A 16,078-nucleotide genomic window follows, 5' to 3' on the forward strand; every position below is an offset into this window, starting at 1 on the left:
TTGCAGAACTGGGCATTTATTTCAGTAGTCTTGCAGGCAGGCTGTCATAAGTTTTTCAGCAAATTCAGAAAAATACTTTTGCTCTTATAGTCACATAATGATCAATGACCCCATGCCCCCTGCTATTTGTGCTTTCAACAGCTTCTAGCACTTACTTTCTTCCCTTCACTCAAGTGCTGACCAATGTAATCAACAAAAAAATATAATATATGAACAAGTCCTCCACCCATCCCTCTGCCATTCCTTTGAGAGTGTCATTATATTTATCTTAAATAAATATATCTATCTTAAATATCTAATGAAGTTTGCAAAGGAATGCAAGAGTAATGATGGGAAAATTGCTTCTACTTTCAAAGTTGCAATATTTCCAATATATATTCCTGTGAAAGTCAAAAAATCCAAATCCTGATATCTTTCTGTTTTCTTTTTACAGTGAGATGATTACCCTTTCCCCTTAGTTAGTTTAACTCAAGCCAGCGTATGCAGGCTTTCAATGCTGTGCATCTCTCAGGGATAGAGCCCCAAAATGAAGAAGACGACTCCATTTCTGTGTAAGATAATCAACATGAGTTGTACTAGAGCAATGAATATTGCAGATGACAATATTCATACTGTTGGCTTCCCAGACCTCATTTAACACATCATTATTGTTATAAGTCTGGTTAGTTTTCAGTTTAAAAGATAAAACATTTCTAAATCTTAATTATTCAAAATGCAAGGAAACTCATTAGCTAACATAATTTCTGTAGACACTTATTAGTGTCTGCCAACAAGTTAAACAGTTCCAACTTGGAATAGACATGCAATATGAGCTGCACTTCTGTACTAAGCCCTACTGCTGCCAGAAGGAAGCAGCTCAGATGATACAGCTACTGCTGCCAATGTAGATTTTTCTATCCATGTTCTGGCTGTAGTCAGCTTTCAGTTGCCTTGGCAATCTCATTACATGTAAGATACTAGTCCCCAGCCAACTCCGCTGTTTTTCCCCATGACTGCTCTAAGATAAATGTATAGATGTAATAGAACACCCTGCAAAGGACATGCATTGAATTCTTTCCACTAAATCACTTACGATCTTATTTTTTGAAAAAAGAAAGCCGTTCTTTTGGATCATTAGCAGCACTGCCCTTAAAAAAAAATCTTTCACATCTGCCTGGATATAGCCTGCCCCTTTAATTGTCTTTTTTCTTGGATGGGCAAACAGCTGTAACCCTGCTACTTCCCACTCTGGCCTTTGATCATTGCCGCTGTTGACCTTACTATGGACTATAAGACAGAAGGAGAGATATGGCCACCATACTATGGCCCTCCAAGTATTCCCCCTCCCATTTCCTGCAGGGAATATCCTTTTGAAATAGCAAACAGAAGGGAACTTTGTTTAAAGCACATTCAGACTTTAAAATTCACCATGACTCACTGGTTTATAATTTTTAGACATGGTAATTCTACATTTCATTCTTCTGAATATTGCCCCTGGTATCACAGTATTAATCCCTTTGCTAGCTGAATAGATTCAGGAGCCAAAAACTTTGCAGAACATGATACAAAGAGGTATTGAATTTTCTTGCACAACATGTAAACCTTAGCCTGCTGAGCTAATACATTATTGATCTGAGCAGAACGGGATGAAATAAAGATTCTTATTCTTCCCATATAAATACCTAAAATACATAGAGTTGTCCTTTTTCCATTTAAGTCTTGTAGACTTTTGAATGACAGTAAGTTGCTTAACGATGTTTAGTGTCACTGCACCAAACAGTACACTATGAAGAATACAGTTTGAGCAATACCACTGTTTATTTTGATAGACTGTGTTACTATTTCTGTCAGTGTCCTACTAATTCTACCAATCATGAACTGGAGGCAAATTGTCACTTCTGTGATTTGTGATAAAGGTACATGTACATTTCAAGCTGATGAAACCTCTCCCATAATCCAGCCAAAAGATCTGTATTGGAATTTGGGCGCTGACACTCAGATAACAGAGTGAGTGATTCTACTGGAGATTAGGTTGAAATATCTGTTTGTAGCTTTCAGCTGCTGGGGCTTATGACATTCATCTGCCATCCCACTTGAGAAACTTGTCCAGATGTGTATCTCTTGGACCTAAACTATGCCTGTTAGGGAACCAGTTCCATATTACCAATAGGACAAAGGCACCTCTGAGCCTTTCCTGGATATATCCACTTGATGCTTGCGCTCTATCTATCTATCCCTGAGATCCTTCCTCATTTCTCAGCTGATCTCTGCTGGACAGATGAGATCATAAGGAAAAATATGCTTTGCATTTAGGTTCAAGGGGTGGAGAGAAAGCAAAAAATTGTTTTCCAAGCTCTTCCCAAAATACAGAGATTACTGCAGTCCACTTCAGTTTTCAGCTAGAATAAATTCCTTAGCTATGCTATGTAATGGGAAGCAGCTTTCCTGGGACAAGGCTAGTTGCTTAATACCCACACATATGCTTCTTTTTAAAGTCTGTACAACTGAAGCCACAAAAAGGATGTTGAGCTGCAAATCTAGTGTGCCCCTTTGTGTCAATGGGAGTCATCTTATTGCTGGAGAATTTATGCATACTTGTTGCCTTATACATTGGCCAATGGGCCACATTTCTATCCTTTATAACTCAGTCTGAAAAGAAAAGGGGGAAAAGAGGGATATTATCAGCCCTTCAAGATACCAATTTCAAGAGTAAATTACCTAATTCAGTGAATATTAAAATATATTTTAAAAAATATACTGTGTGCCACACACAGTGTTTGTGTAGAATAACAGCTTTCTCACTGGCTAAACATTTATCCATAATGTACCACTTAGAATGCTAACAGGGAAAAATGGACTTCTATTCTAATAGTTCCAGTAGTCATAGATGGAGAGCTTTTTATATATATTATATCTTCATTTGTTTTCACCGGAGTGTAGAGAGCAAATACAACAGGAAAAGACCTAGATTAATGGCAAACTTCATTTGCACTGATGTTAACAACTCTAGCAAAGTGTTATTTTTTCTTGTATAATTCAGTGCAAGCACTTGTGGTATTGACCAGAGGAGTAATGCTTAGCCTGTGGTTCTCAAACCATATGTAAACTCCTTTAAATTACTTTTGAGCCTCTGGTAGACAATCCATAGAACTTCAAAGAAAGCTGCATGATGGATATGTGCAATTCATCACTTAAGCTCATCATGGTTTTGAGTAAACTATTTTTCTTTTAAGTCATCAGTGGATTGCTCTCAGTCAGGGTTGGCTTTGGGTGCATTTGTGCTCCAGGGGCAAGTGCTTAGCTTCCTTGCATAAAGTCAAACATTCACATTTTGTGCCTTTGCTCCCTTCCTCACATTAAGCCTCTCAGTGCCCCATGTCATTGCTTCTCTTAATAGGAGGACCCTGTTTTGGCTTAGTCATTTGCAAGAGTTCAAGAGTTGACTAAGTTTCCAGATAGTCTCAAATGTGCTGTCTCTATGGTTGTGTTTCAAAGAGGAGCTCTTGGGATGGAAAAGTGCCCTCTGTACAAAATTATGTAGAAATAGCTAATATTGTGAGGCTTTCCCCAGCAGGATGTTAAGCATTTTTGTATAGGCATAACACTTATGCCTATACTTAAATTTAAACACAGGAGTAGCCTTAATTAAGTCCCTTTGAAGTTGATGGGACTACTCACAGGCTTCAAAGATAAGAGCATATTTAATTGCCTTGTAGCAGCAGGGCCAAACTGCTCAGCACCAGCCAGGTGAGCTGAAACTCTACAAATGTGAAAGAGCACTTGGGGAGCAACTTGCTCATTAGCGACCATTACAGCTAGGTGGACATTTTCTAGTGGAAGGCTTTTACATCAGAAAATGCCAGTTCCTCTCAAGTGGAACGTTTCATGGAAATGCATTAATTTTCACAAAATTTCATTTTAAAAAGATCAAAGTAGAGCACCCTGCTAAGGTCAAAATGTAATGTTTTCATTTTCTATTGTGAAAAAATGTTTTGATTCCTTTTTTAAGTTATACAGTAACCACAAAATTTCCTACAAAACCATGTAACTATAATATTCTAATACAATAAAAGACTTAGTCTGTCTGTCTGTAACACTTTTGGGTAATGGTGCATGCACCACCGAGAGTGGGGTGTATGCAGAGGCCCAAGTTTGAACTCCATGTGCAGGTCTGGGCTGTGTGAGCTCAAGTTTGAGTCGCTGCAGGGGAAGTTGTTGGTGGTAATGAGCATGCCCTGGCTTCCCTATGCCTCCCTGCCTGAGGGCAAAGGGGGGGATCATGGTGGTGGCACCCCCCCAGTCTCCTGGCCCCAATGCCTCCCAGAACAGCCGGCAGGAAGGGGGAGGCAGCAGGCAGGGATGGATGGAGGTGGACATGGGCCAGGCAGATGCAGAGCAGTGGGATGGGTGGAGGATAGAGTGAGGTTGCACCTGGAGCAGCCAGGAGGGGGGGGTAGAGTGGGTCCAGAGCCAGAGTGGCTGTAGGGGTAGATGTAGAGGGGCCAGACGTGCGGCTCTGTCCCCGCCTGCACCTGCCCTCCCCATCATTCTTGACAGGCAATTTGATAGTATCATTAAAAAGTCTTAACCCTTGAAAATTCTTTTCTAACCTATATATACATGTGTTACTTGTACTTTGGGGGAAGAGGTCATGTACATTAGAATATAATTAAAGATTGGCTAATAATCTCTTTTAGTTAATGCTCATGTTAAAACAAAGCACACTACTAGGCTAGGGATAGCCATTCAAAAAGCTTGAGCCTGAATTGATTCAATTTTTGCAGGTTAGTTTAACCTGGCTAGGCTGAACCAGTTTGGAACTGTCCAGACATCCCCTCCGGACTGAGGAAATGCAGACACATGCCTGCACGAGCTCAGGCTAGAAGCTGAGGGGTGCTAAAGCAGCCCTCCATCCATTCTTCTGCACTGAGCGGGGGTGTGGGGGGTGTGGTCAGGCCCTGGCAGGATGTTTTGATTAGGGAGGGGTTCCCCTCCCCCCACTCCTGACCAGCAAGGGAGCTTGCAGAGAGTTGTACGGCATTTAGTTACACAGCAGGAAGTTACACAGTGAGTAACACAGCATTTAGCACCCCATCAAGAAAATAAAAGCTTCTCTCATTAGTTCAAGCTCTTCTTAAACAACTTTTTCCAAGGAAGGAATGGAGAGACATTACCAGCTGACTTGTTGATTAGCTCCAAAAGGTCTTAAGTGGACACTGTCCTGTCTGCCTTACAAGACACCTCTCAGCATTAGCTAGCATACTATGTACTGTTACAGTCTCTGCTGTGAGAAGTGGGGAGGAATCCCTGCTTGAGCAGGGGGTGGTGAGGGGGCATGGAGAAAAATGAAACCAGGCAGACCCGGCTGTGCCTGCCATCTCTGCCAGAGCTCCAGCCAGGGAGCAGAAGGGCGGGGCCATCCCTGCTCTGGAGCATTGAGCCCCACCCAGGGCTGCAAAGCATCTGGTATGCTGGGGGACTCTAGTTTAAGTTCAACCAGGTGGGGGTCTGGGACAGATGTTGCATAAACCAGTCTGACCCAAATTAGTTAAGTCTGATGCTACATTTAACCAGGTTTATCTCAAACCAGTCTCAGCCATTTTCAAACTGGTTTATGTGCACTGAATGTGTGTTCTGTTACAGGTTTAAACCAGTTTCTGATAACTTGAATTGGTTTATGTTTAATGTCTGTCCCTAGGCCTAATGTTCTTTGTTAGGTCTCATCTATTTGTTGAGTTTGTTATCCAGCTAAATTAATTTTACAGCATCTTTGTACAAAGCCTAACACAATGAAGATGATAACAGCTTATTGCAGGCTGCAGTCACTACTGCAAGGAAATAAATATTAATAACCCCTAGTAATTTTAATAGCAGTATAGCTTTGGTCTTTATCTTGTTATGGGACATGGGGACAAAGGACTGGAAAGGACTCCCTGGGCCACCAAGTCTAGTCTCCTTCTGCCATATGTAACCACATCATCTAATCCAGGGATGGCCAACCCATGGCACGTGTACCACAAGCAGCATGGGCAGCTACTGTATAGCATGTGATGGGAGTCCCAGGCACACAGTAAAGGTGGGGTGTTGGAATGGCGACAGCAGGGCTCCAACCTCATGCTGCTGAACAGGGGTAGGCATGTGCTTCAGGTGACATTGCCAAAAGACAACTTACCTGAACCTGTTCAGCCTCCAAAAGAGAAGGCTGAGGGGGGATTTAGTGGCCTGTTATAAACTAGTCAGAGGGGATCAGCAGGCACTGGGGGAGTCACTGTTCCCCCGAGCACCACCAGGAATGACCAGGAATAACGGTCACAAGCTGGCAGAGGGTAGGTTTAGGTTAGATATCAGGCGGCGCTACTTCACAGTCAGGGCGGCTAGGGTCTGGAACCAGCTTCCAAGAGAAGTGGTGCAGGCCCTTACCCTGGGGGTGTTTAAGAGGAGGTTAGATGAACATCTTGCTGGGGTTGTTTGACCCCAGTATTCTTTCCTGCCATGGTAGGGGGTTGGACTAGATGATCTGCTCAGCTCCCTTCCAACCCTAGAAACTATGAAACTTAATGCTTTCCTGGCTGTTCAACTTCCTACAAATTAATGTGTATCTTTTTTGTCAAATAAAACGGTGGCAATTGTGAGGTGAGGGAAGGATTAATGTGCCTCATCAAAGCAACCTCTTCCGGTAGCAGTACCTTCTCCCAGTTTTGCTTATGGATCAGAGTAGGTAGGGATCAGAGATGGGCTGGCTTTACCTTGTGGCATATTAGCCAAAAAAGGTTGATCATTAATGATCTATCCTCTTTCATAAACTTTCTCAGCTCCATTTTACCTTTGGTACTCCCGCTGGAAAACTTCTCCCTGTTTTGATGCTATGAAACTTTATTTTAATTTTCAACCTCAGTATATTTGTGGGCAGTTTTTATCACTTGTTCTTGTGCCAGCAATTGTCCCTCGGCTTACATAACACTTTTCCCTCCCTGGTGCTTACCCTTCTGATGCATTAATGGAAAGCAATCATATTCCCTCTCAGCCTTCATTTTGCTAGGCTAAACAGAAATATCTGGCTGAGGAGTCATCTTCCAATGAATGATGCTTCAAATATGTTCTTAGAACTACCACATGCCCCCACAGAATGCATCTGAAGAGACATTTCACTGTAGTAAGAAGGCAAGGTCAGCTGAGTATTTATAAAACTGTAAACACAATTATCTGATGCCAAACTCCTGCTTCTTCCTGAGAGAGTCAAACATACTTTGAAATCATGGGTGAACTGGAAAGCTGGTAACACTTGTTGTTAATTATTCTTCAATTTGATTCAGTCATTTTCTTGAATCAGAAAATTACCACTTTGAAAGCTTCTTGACACTAATAATAATGCAATTCTTTCTCAGAATATTCCATATAAGTTGGTTGATTGGATCTTCTTTTCACATGTCAGTTTAAATCAAAGTCCTACAGGAATTTAGGCTGGAAAGATGTAGGTTTATATGCAAATAAACCTATTATTAAATGTTCCACACATTGTTATAATATTGTTACAATACTGTTTTCCTATCTGAGGAATTATATGTAGAGTAGTCTCTCAGCTATTCCCTTGGCTTTTTCTTTTGCACTTACTGGAGAGTGCTTAAAAATAGAAAGATAAATCAATTAAATGTAAAGCAAGAGCAAAACAAACATACATTAAAAAGCAGATACCTATTTACTGTAGCATCAATGAAAGCTTTTATTAAAAAGGAATCATTTCACAAGACTGCAAATGCATTTGTGATGAAAAGCAGATAGAGCTGGGTACTATGCATATTTAATCCTGTTCTATGGTAGGTTCTAACGGATGTTGTTATTAAAATGAAATATTATTACCTTAGAGTGTTAACGGTTTGCAAAAACCTACTTGGTGCTATTCACAAACTCAAAGAAGACACCCTTAAAAGCAGGTAATTGCATCAATGAAGAAGTGAAATTGCTTTCATTCTGTCACTATTCTGTGAGACAAGGCCTGTCCTGCTTTATTTGGCTGTAAGTTACAAATAGAGGGGAAAAGGACAACAGAAAGACGGTTCTCTTTAGCTGCTTATGGCATGCACAGAAAGCTTGTAAAAGGCATCAATAACAGTTGGCTGCACATTACTGCTTGCATGATTCCTGAGGACTGCCAAGTTCTGATGTGTGCACCCTAAGGGGAAGTGCTCAACCTAATGTTAAACTCCAGCAAATCCAAGACAACAGCAACAACAAACTGCAGGATATCATCATATACCATCCTCATTAGTGCTCAGAGTTTGGATGCACAGTAAGACTTACCTGTCTGAATTATTTTAGCATTGAAGACACAGTTCTGCCTTTGTTGAAACCAATGTATGCTGCCTCTAAGAACTGATATTGGCTCAAAGCCAGTTGTTTAATGTTAGGGACAGTTTGGATAACAACATTAATACTGTTACGTGCTAGTCATGGGCTTGCTTGTCTGTAATTAAAGAGTATCCCCTCTTTTCTCCTTCAACTCAACTCATTTTGTTTAAATCAAACAAGGACCTCTAACACAGTATTTTAAAAAATGAGCCTATGCCTTCTGGAGCTGACTGTGGAGCAGTGCTTCTGTGCGCTGCAGCTCATTTTTCTCTTACCATCAGGGAAGCCATCCCAGATTTCCAATCGGTCATAACGACAGAGTACTCCCCCTGGAGGATTTGAATCGGGTTCTAGTTCAAAGCTTTCGAATTCCAGTATAATCTCTGACATCTTTGGTGCAAAGATAATGTAAGTGCATTCAAGGCTGTTGGGATATTTTTCAGGGAATCCTGGTGACTTTATCACTCCACTCGATGAAGTAAAATTTCTGGAACATTCGGGTCCTGGGTGAAGAAAGAGAAATACTTAGCACCATCCTACCCTGCAAGCTAGTTAACTGGGAAACAAATTAAGTCATTTTGTCTTTTTAACAGCAGAGGTGGATTTTCAATGAAACACCTCATTTTAATCACTGTATTAATCATTCAACCAGCTTGTTCCTATTATTGATAGTCAGGTATTAAAATGTAATTCACATTTATTGTGTGATCTCCAATTTTCAATTTGTGTGGAGCAATATGAAAACTAGTGCCAGCTCTAGAAAAATTATGACAAAGACAAAGTCACGTGGGAACAATGAAAGTCTAAGCTGAAGAAATCTTGACAGAACCCTAGAGAAATAATTATAGCCCCTTCAAGCTTAAATCTTTAAATCTTAAGGCTGACAGCCTTTTATTGGTGGAATAGCATGTTTTACAGAAGCGGGTGAGTGGATTCAGTAGAGGGAGTAGTGGTTTCAGATTCCTAGAGCAGTGACTCAGTAACTCTGCCAGATGTGACCTATGCCTCTTTGACAAACTAAATGTGAAAGGTAATTCTTACATGTACCAAGGGTGAGTGACTCATTCTGAGTGGTGTTGACACAGGTGCACCAGTAAAGTGTTGCTGTTAGTGCAGGCATGATAAACTGTGTGATTATAGGCAGTGTTGCTAGAAGTCACATAATATCAATGTTGACACACTAACCTTTCCCAGCGTACCAGCCACAGCATAATCTGGTGTTCCATAAACTCTTGTTGGTCAAGCAGGGGATGACAGTGGGACAAGAAGATATAAAAGAACAGATAAATGTATCTGTCTTCATGAAGAGATGGGACAAAAAGCTGAGCTGGTGTCTGTTTTCTTCAAGTCCCACAGAAACACAGCTGATCTGTAGGTGTGCTGGGAACTGGTACAAGCACTGACCACACACCTCTTACCCGCCACGTTAATTCAAGTACTTCCCAGCCTTTAAACAAAGGCATTTACTGGAAAGTGCGATGAAGAAGTCAAGATCTGGTAGACATCAGGGCCAGGTACACAGGTTCAAAATGCCTGTGGCAGCTTCACACTAATTTTTCGTGGCTTTTTCTAAGTGCCGTAGATTAGTTTGGGAATAAACAGAACTCACGGTTGCTTTTTTGGTGGGGGATGATGGAGGCAGCCTGCACTGGCCAAGGTCAGAAGGTGGGGAGTGTTCATGGCAGGCTGCTGGAGAATCCCAAACCCAGCCGAGCACTTTGCCACCCCTGATTGGCCAGTGCAGCACCTCTCCCCAGCCCTGCTTCCCCACCAGCTGTCTGCTGTCAGGGGTGACTGGGGGGGGCATGCAGAGGTCCCCACTGCATGCCCTCCCCGGCTATACTGGCTTGCGTCTGCGGGGCCTGGGACTGGGGTTGGGGTTACACAGCTGTCCATAGGCTGAGAAGTGTGTGTGTGTGTGTGTGGGGGGGGGGGGGGGGGCTCCCTGCCACACAGCACCCCCCCAGCTTGCTGGCTCAGGTCATAGAATCATAGAAAATCAGGATTGAAAAGGACCTCAGAAGGTCATCTAGTCCAACCCCCTGCTCAAAGCAGGCCCATCCTCAACTAAGTCATCCCGGACAAAGCTTTGTCTAATGATCTTAAAAACCTCCAGGGATGGAGAGTCCACAGCCTCTCTGGGTAACCTGTTCCAGTGTTTTACTATCCTCCTAGTAAGAAAATTCTTCCTAAAATCTAACCTAAACTTCCTTTGCTGCAACTTGAGACCATTGCTCCTTGTTCTCTCATCTGCCACCCTTGAGAGAAATCTAGCTTCATCCTCTTTTGAACTTCCCTTCAAGTAGTTGAAGGCAGCTATTAAATCCCCTCTCAGTCTTCTCTTCCCTAGACTAAATAAGCCCAGTTCCCTCAGCCTTTCCTCATAAATCATGTCCCCCAACCCCCTCACCACTTTTGTTGCCCTCCGCTGGATTCTCTCCAATTTGTCCACAACCTTTCTGTATTTGGGGGGGGCAAAACTGGACACAGTTCTCCAGATGTGGCCTTACCAGTTCCCTTCTACCACTTTACAATGGTGCATCTGTCCAGACCCCCAGGAATTTCAGTCCTTCAACACAGATGTGAGACACCTATTCTATCAAATCAAGATCCTGAGCATGTACAGGGCACACTTGGAAGAATGCTGATATTCATGGTCCAGTGACACCTGGTCAGTTCCAGTGTGGGAAATTAACTTTGTCTGCAATTAAAATTCTCCTCTTGTTTCAGGTGGATAGAGCATTCATTCTCTCTCTGTGTCATAAACTGTGGTACAGGGTTGTTATATGCTGTTAAAGTATTGTCACTATTCACTCTTCATGAAGCTGCCTGTCCACAGTAAGACGATTTCTTTGTATGCCATTTATACTGCACTATGCTTCGTGAGCCTCCTGCATTCAAATGAAAGGTGCAAAATAAAATTAGTTGTGCTCATTATCACTGTATTAAAGGGAGGAGGCAAATCCTGACTTGCCAAATGCAGAAGTATCAGGCTAACCCCTTACACACACCTGTGATGTCTTGGTATCAACCTGCCTCATTTTGAGTGTGTTTCAGCTAATCTGGGGCAAGAAGCAGGATATTCCTTTAAATGAAATCCCTCATTAATAAGCCCTTTACAAATCTTGCCCCTCTGCCTGCCTTGTGTAGGGACTATCAGTAGAACCTGCTCCAAGGCTGCAATGAAGTTATCCATAAGGGAGAAATAAGGCAATCAAGAACAGAAGTCTCAGTCAGAGACAAATGAAGAAGAGCTGCTCCTGAGAGGGACAGGTATTGTGTGTGACTAGAGTTAAGGAGGACAGTGCTGAAGATTTTTGCTTCCCTATTCCATTTTGGTGGCCCTCAAAAAAGATGTCTCTGAGCTCTATGATCTCCTATTCTTCCTGGCTGACAGCTTCATTTCAGACCTTTCAGCCAGCATCTTAATTTGCTATCAGGGACACTGCGTGAGGCAATCTTCTCTCCCAGCATCACTTCCTGCTCAACCCACTATCAGATGTAAAGTCTCAGACTCCACCTCTGACACAGCTTGTGTCTCAAACTTCTCTATGACTATGGGTGAGGAGGAGTCTCTTATACTAGGATCTGAGATGTGGACCTTGCGTGTACAGCCCACAGAGCACACAGCTCAGAACCTGAAGCAGTGTGCAATGCAGGAGGAATGACACAATTTTTATTTGCTCAAATTGAGGGAAGCAAGCAAAGCAAAGAGTTGTTCACAACTGTCTTTAACACAAATGTTTAGTGTACTGCAGTATGGTTCAGCCTTGTATATGACAGTTAATAACATCTTGGGCTTGGGTCTCAGTCATTCATCTAACATTTCATTTTAGGTTATTTCATTTCTGGAAGGATGTTTTAACATAGGTGTCTAATAAGGTTTGTTTTAGTCAAGCAGTCTATGCCATGTGGTTGATCTATATAGCATAATAAGGAACCCAATATGCAGCTTTGGAATTAACTATATAAATTAATTAAACATTACCTGGGAGGTACAGAATGCTTAGACATCAGGAAAAATGTTTGTTTTCCCACAATAACTCTAACTTGTACCATTGCACCTATGTAATAGTTTGCAATAGAATAACAGAAAATAGAAAATGAATAGAAAATGAGGGTTGGAGAAAGTTTTTATCTAACTTAAACTTCCCTTGCTGCCACCATTGCTACTTGTTCTGTCATCTGACAGAACCACTGAGAACAGTCTAGCTCAGGGGTTTACAAACTTTTTTGGTCGGGGTACCCCCAGCAGCCGAGCAGTGGGGGGATGTCCCCCAGCAGCTGGTTGATAAGCTTGGCCGAGGGAGCTTGTGCAGCAGCGAAACTGGAAGTGCCACTGGCTTCTCTGCACCGTTACCGCATACCCCCCAGGGCCTTCCAAAGTACCAAAGTACCCCTGGTCTAGCTCCATCTTTTTTCAAACCACCCTTTAGGTAGCTGAAGGCTGCTATTAAATCCCCTCTCCATCTTCTCTTCTCTAGACTAAATAAGCCCAGTTCCCTCAGCCTCTCCTCATAAGCCATGTGCCTCAGCCCCTGAACCATTTTTGTTGCTCTCTGTTGGACTCTCTCCAATTTGTTCACTTCCTTTCTGTAGTGGGGGTTCCAAAACTGAACACAGTACTCCAGATGTGTCCTCACCAGTGAAGGATAGAGGGGAATAATCACTTCCCTTGATCTGCTGGCAGCACACCTACCAATGCAGCCCAGTATGCTGTTAACCTTCTTTGCAACAAGTGCACGTTGTTGGCTCATATTCAGCTTATTGTCCACTGTAACCCCTCATTCATAACATTGTCTTAACTAATGTGCATCAGTGTGAGATTTAAATGATCACATAAGGAAATAAACTGTTCTCATTGGTGCACTGAGTTGCCACTAGACTATCAAAAAATATTTCCATTTGAAAACACTGAGTTACAAGAACAACTTTTTCAGGTTATTCTTGTACTTGGTTTTGTTTTGTGTTTTAGTTTAAGGGCTTAAGCACCTGCAAGTAAGGTGCTGTAATACCTAATATTTAGGGGTCTACCTCTCTGGAGTTGAATTGCACTCTGGTGTTAGATACTTAGGCTTGCACTCTTACACAGTGCAAGGTGAATCAAAAAGCCAGTTGTTGCAGGGATCTGCCTGAAGCTTCCTAAAGCCAAGAAGAAATGCTGAGCATATACTTGTGTCTGAACTCCTGCTTGCTCTAGAGCTTAAGTACCTGAGTCTGGTCTACAGTCTCTGTCCACTAAGCATCAAGAACCTGGAGTTCTTTCCTGAGGGCAGGTGTTTCCATCTCTTTTCTGAAAGAGCAAGGCTCACTGTTTTCTTTTAAAGCCACAGCCTAACACTTGAGGCAGTAGTGTAAGTGTGGGAGAATGACTGGGGCACTGGTCAGGGACAAGGCAAAAAAATAGTAGCTGCTGCCACCCCTCCCCCAGTTGCTCCATGTCACCAGCAGTAGCCTGACCATGGCCACTGCCCCGTGTGCCACTGTCACCCAGGATGCAGAATTGCCCATTTACTTCTCTGGGTTAAGGCAGTCACTTGGGAGGGGGGAGTTCAAAGTTCCAGTCCCTGCTCCCATCTATTGTGGATGCACTTTCTAACAAAGATGGGGAAAATGATAGAAAATTAGGATTGGAAGGAACCTCCAGAGGCCATCTAATTCAACCCCGTGTTCAAAGCAGGACTACCTCCAACTAGATCATCCCACCCAAGGCTTTGTCCAGCTGGGTCTTAAAAACCTACCAGGAAGGAGATTCTACCACCTCTCTGGGTAACTTGTTTCAGTGCTTTACTACCCTCCTAGCGAGAAAGTTTTTCCTAATATCTAACCTAAACTTCCCCTGCTGCACCTTGAGACCACTGCTCCTTGTTCTGTCGTCTGCCACCACAAAGAACAGCCTAGCTCCATCTTTGGAACCCCCCCGCCTTCTGGTAGTTAAAGGCTGCTGTCAAATCCCCACTCAGTCTTCTCTTCTGCAGACTAAATAAGCCCAGTTCCCTCAGCCTTACCTCATAAATCATTTGCCCTTCCTTTTTTCTTACCCTCTTCTGGACTCTCTCCAATTTGTCAATTCTTTTATGTAGTGGGGGGCCCAGAACTGAACACAGCACTCCAGATGTGGCCTCACTAGTGCTGAATAAAGGGGAATAATAACTTCCCTTGATCTGCTGGCAACACCTACCAATGCCATTAGCCTTCTTCACAACAAGGACACACTGCTGGCTTACATTCAGCTTATTGTCCACTCTAACCCCCAGGTCCTTTTCTGCAGAGTTGCTGCCCAGTCAGCGAGCCCCCAGCCTGTCCTGGTGCATGGGATTGCTTCATCCTAAGTGTAGGATTTTGCAATTGTCCTTGTTGAACCTCATGAGATTTCTTTTGCCCCAATACTCTAATTTGCCTAGGTCTCTCTGGGCATGTTTACAGTGCATGTATGTTGCATTAAATTTACCTTGCAGTAAGTGGAAATATGCAAATGTCTACACATGCAGGTCTTAAAGTGCATTAACACTGTGTGTGGTCTGACTTGGGACTAAAGTTAGGTGTCTACATGTGCATTACTGAGCAGTAACTAATCAGGTCAGCAGTAACTAATCAAGTCAGCATAAGTCATCGTAGCTACTGCATAGTATGGGTGTGCATGTGTAAATGCATACCCACACTGTGTAGTACTTTTTGTTTACTTCACTGTAATTTAAGTTTCATAGTTTCATAGTTTCTAGGGTCAGAAGGGACCTGAGCAGATCATTGAGTCCGACCCCCTGCCATGGAAAGAAAGAGTACTGGGGTCCAATGACTCCAGCAAGGTGTACATCTAGATTCCTCTTAAAGACCCCCAGGGTAGGAGCCAGCACCACTTCTCTTGGAAGTTGGTTCCAGACCCTAGCTGCCCTGACCGTGAAGTAGCGCCTCCTGATGTCTAGCCTAAATGTACCCTCTGCCAGCTTGTGACCATTATTCCTGGTCACTCCTGGCAGTGCTCGGGGGAACAGGGACTCCCCCAGTGCCTGCTGGTTCCCCCTGACTATTTTGTAACAGGCCACTAAATCCCCCCTCAGCCTTCTCTTCTGGAGGCTGAACAGGTTCAGGCCCTGTAGCCTCTCCTCATAGGGTCTGCCCTGCTGCCCTCTGATCATGCAAGTGGCCCTCCTCTGGACTCCATGTTGTCCACATTCCTCTTGAAGTGCGGCGCTCAGTCCAGCTGCGGCCTGACCAGTGCCGCAGAGGGGGAATATCACCTCCTTGGACCTGCTTGAGATGCATCTATGGATGCATGACAAGGTATGGTTGGCCTTCCTGACTGCACCCCCACACTGCCGGCCCATGTTCATCTTGGAGTCAATGATGACTCCAAGATCCTTTTCTGCCTCTGTACTGACAAGAAGGGAGTTCCCCAACCTGTAGGTATGGTGCCGGTCGTTCCTCCCCAGGTGCATCACTTTGCACTTGTCGGTGTTGAATCCCATCCTATTGTCATCCGCCCATCCCTGTAACCTGTCTAGGTCCAATTGCAGCCTATTCCTCCCTTCTAGTGTGCCCACATCCCCCCACATCTTAGGGTCATCAGCAAATTTGAACAGGGTGCTTTTCACCCCCTCGTCCAAGTCACTGATGAAGATGTTGAACAGTGCAGGCCCGAGGACCGAGCCCTGTGGAACCTCACTGGACATCCCTCCAGGTCGAAAATGACCTGTCCACCACCACTCTCTGGGTGCAGCTCTCCAGCCAGTTGGCGACCCAATTGACTGCGTGG

The 16,078-nt window shown here is 43.5% G+C and overlaps 1 protein-coding gene across 4 annotated transcripts in view; it reads right to left on the minus strand.

Moving 5' to 3' along the window:
- The window catches only part of NRP1 (neuropilin 1), a 153,352-nt gene that overhangs the window by 72,471 nt on the left and 64,803 nt on the right, over positions 1-16,078 (minus strand). For all 4 annotated transcript variants that reach the window (XM_090047542.1, XM_090047543.1, XM_090047541.1 and 1 more), the window contains exon 4: positions 8,601-8,828. In XM_090047542.1, the coding sequence (XP_089903668.1) occupies positions 8,601-8,828 (228 nt within the window). The remainder of the gene's footprint in view (positions 1-8,600; positions 8,829-16,078) is intronic.

Source organism: Crocodylus siamensis, chromosome 5, assembly GCF_052110815.1.
Source record: "Crocodylus siamensis isolate JL-2025a chromosome 5, ASM5211081v1, whole genome shotgun sequence".
NCBI classification, from domain to species: Eukaryota; Metazoa; Chordata; order Crocodylia; family Crocodylidae; genus Crocodylus; species Crocodylus siamensis.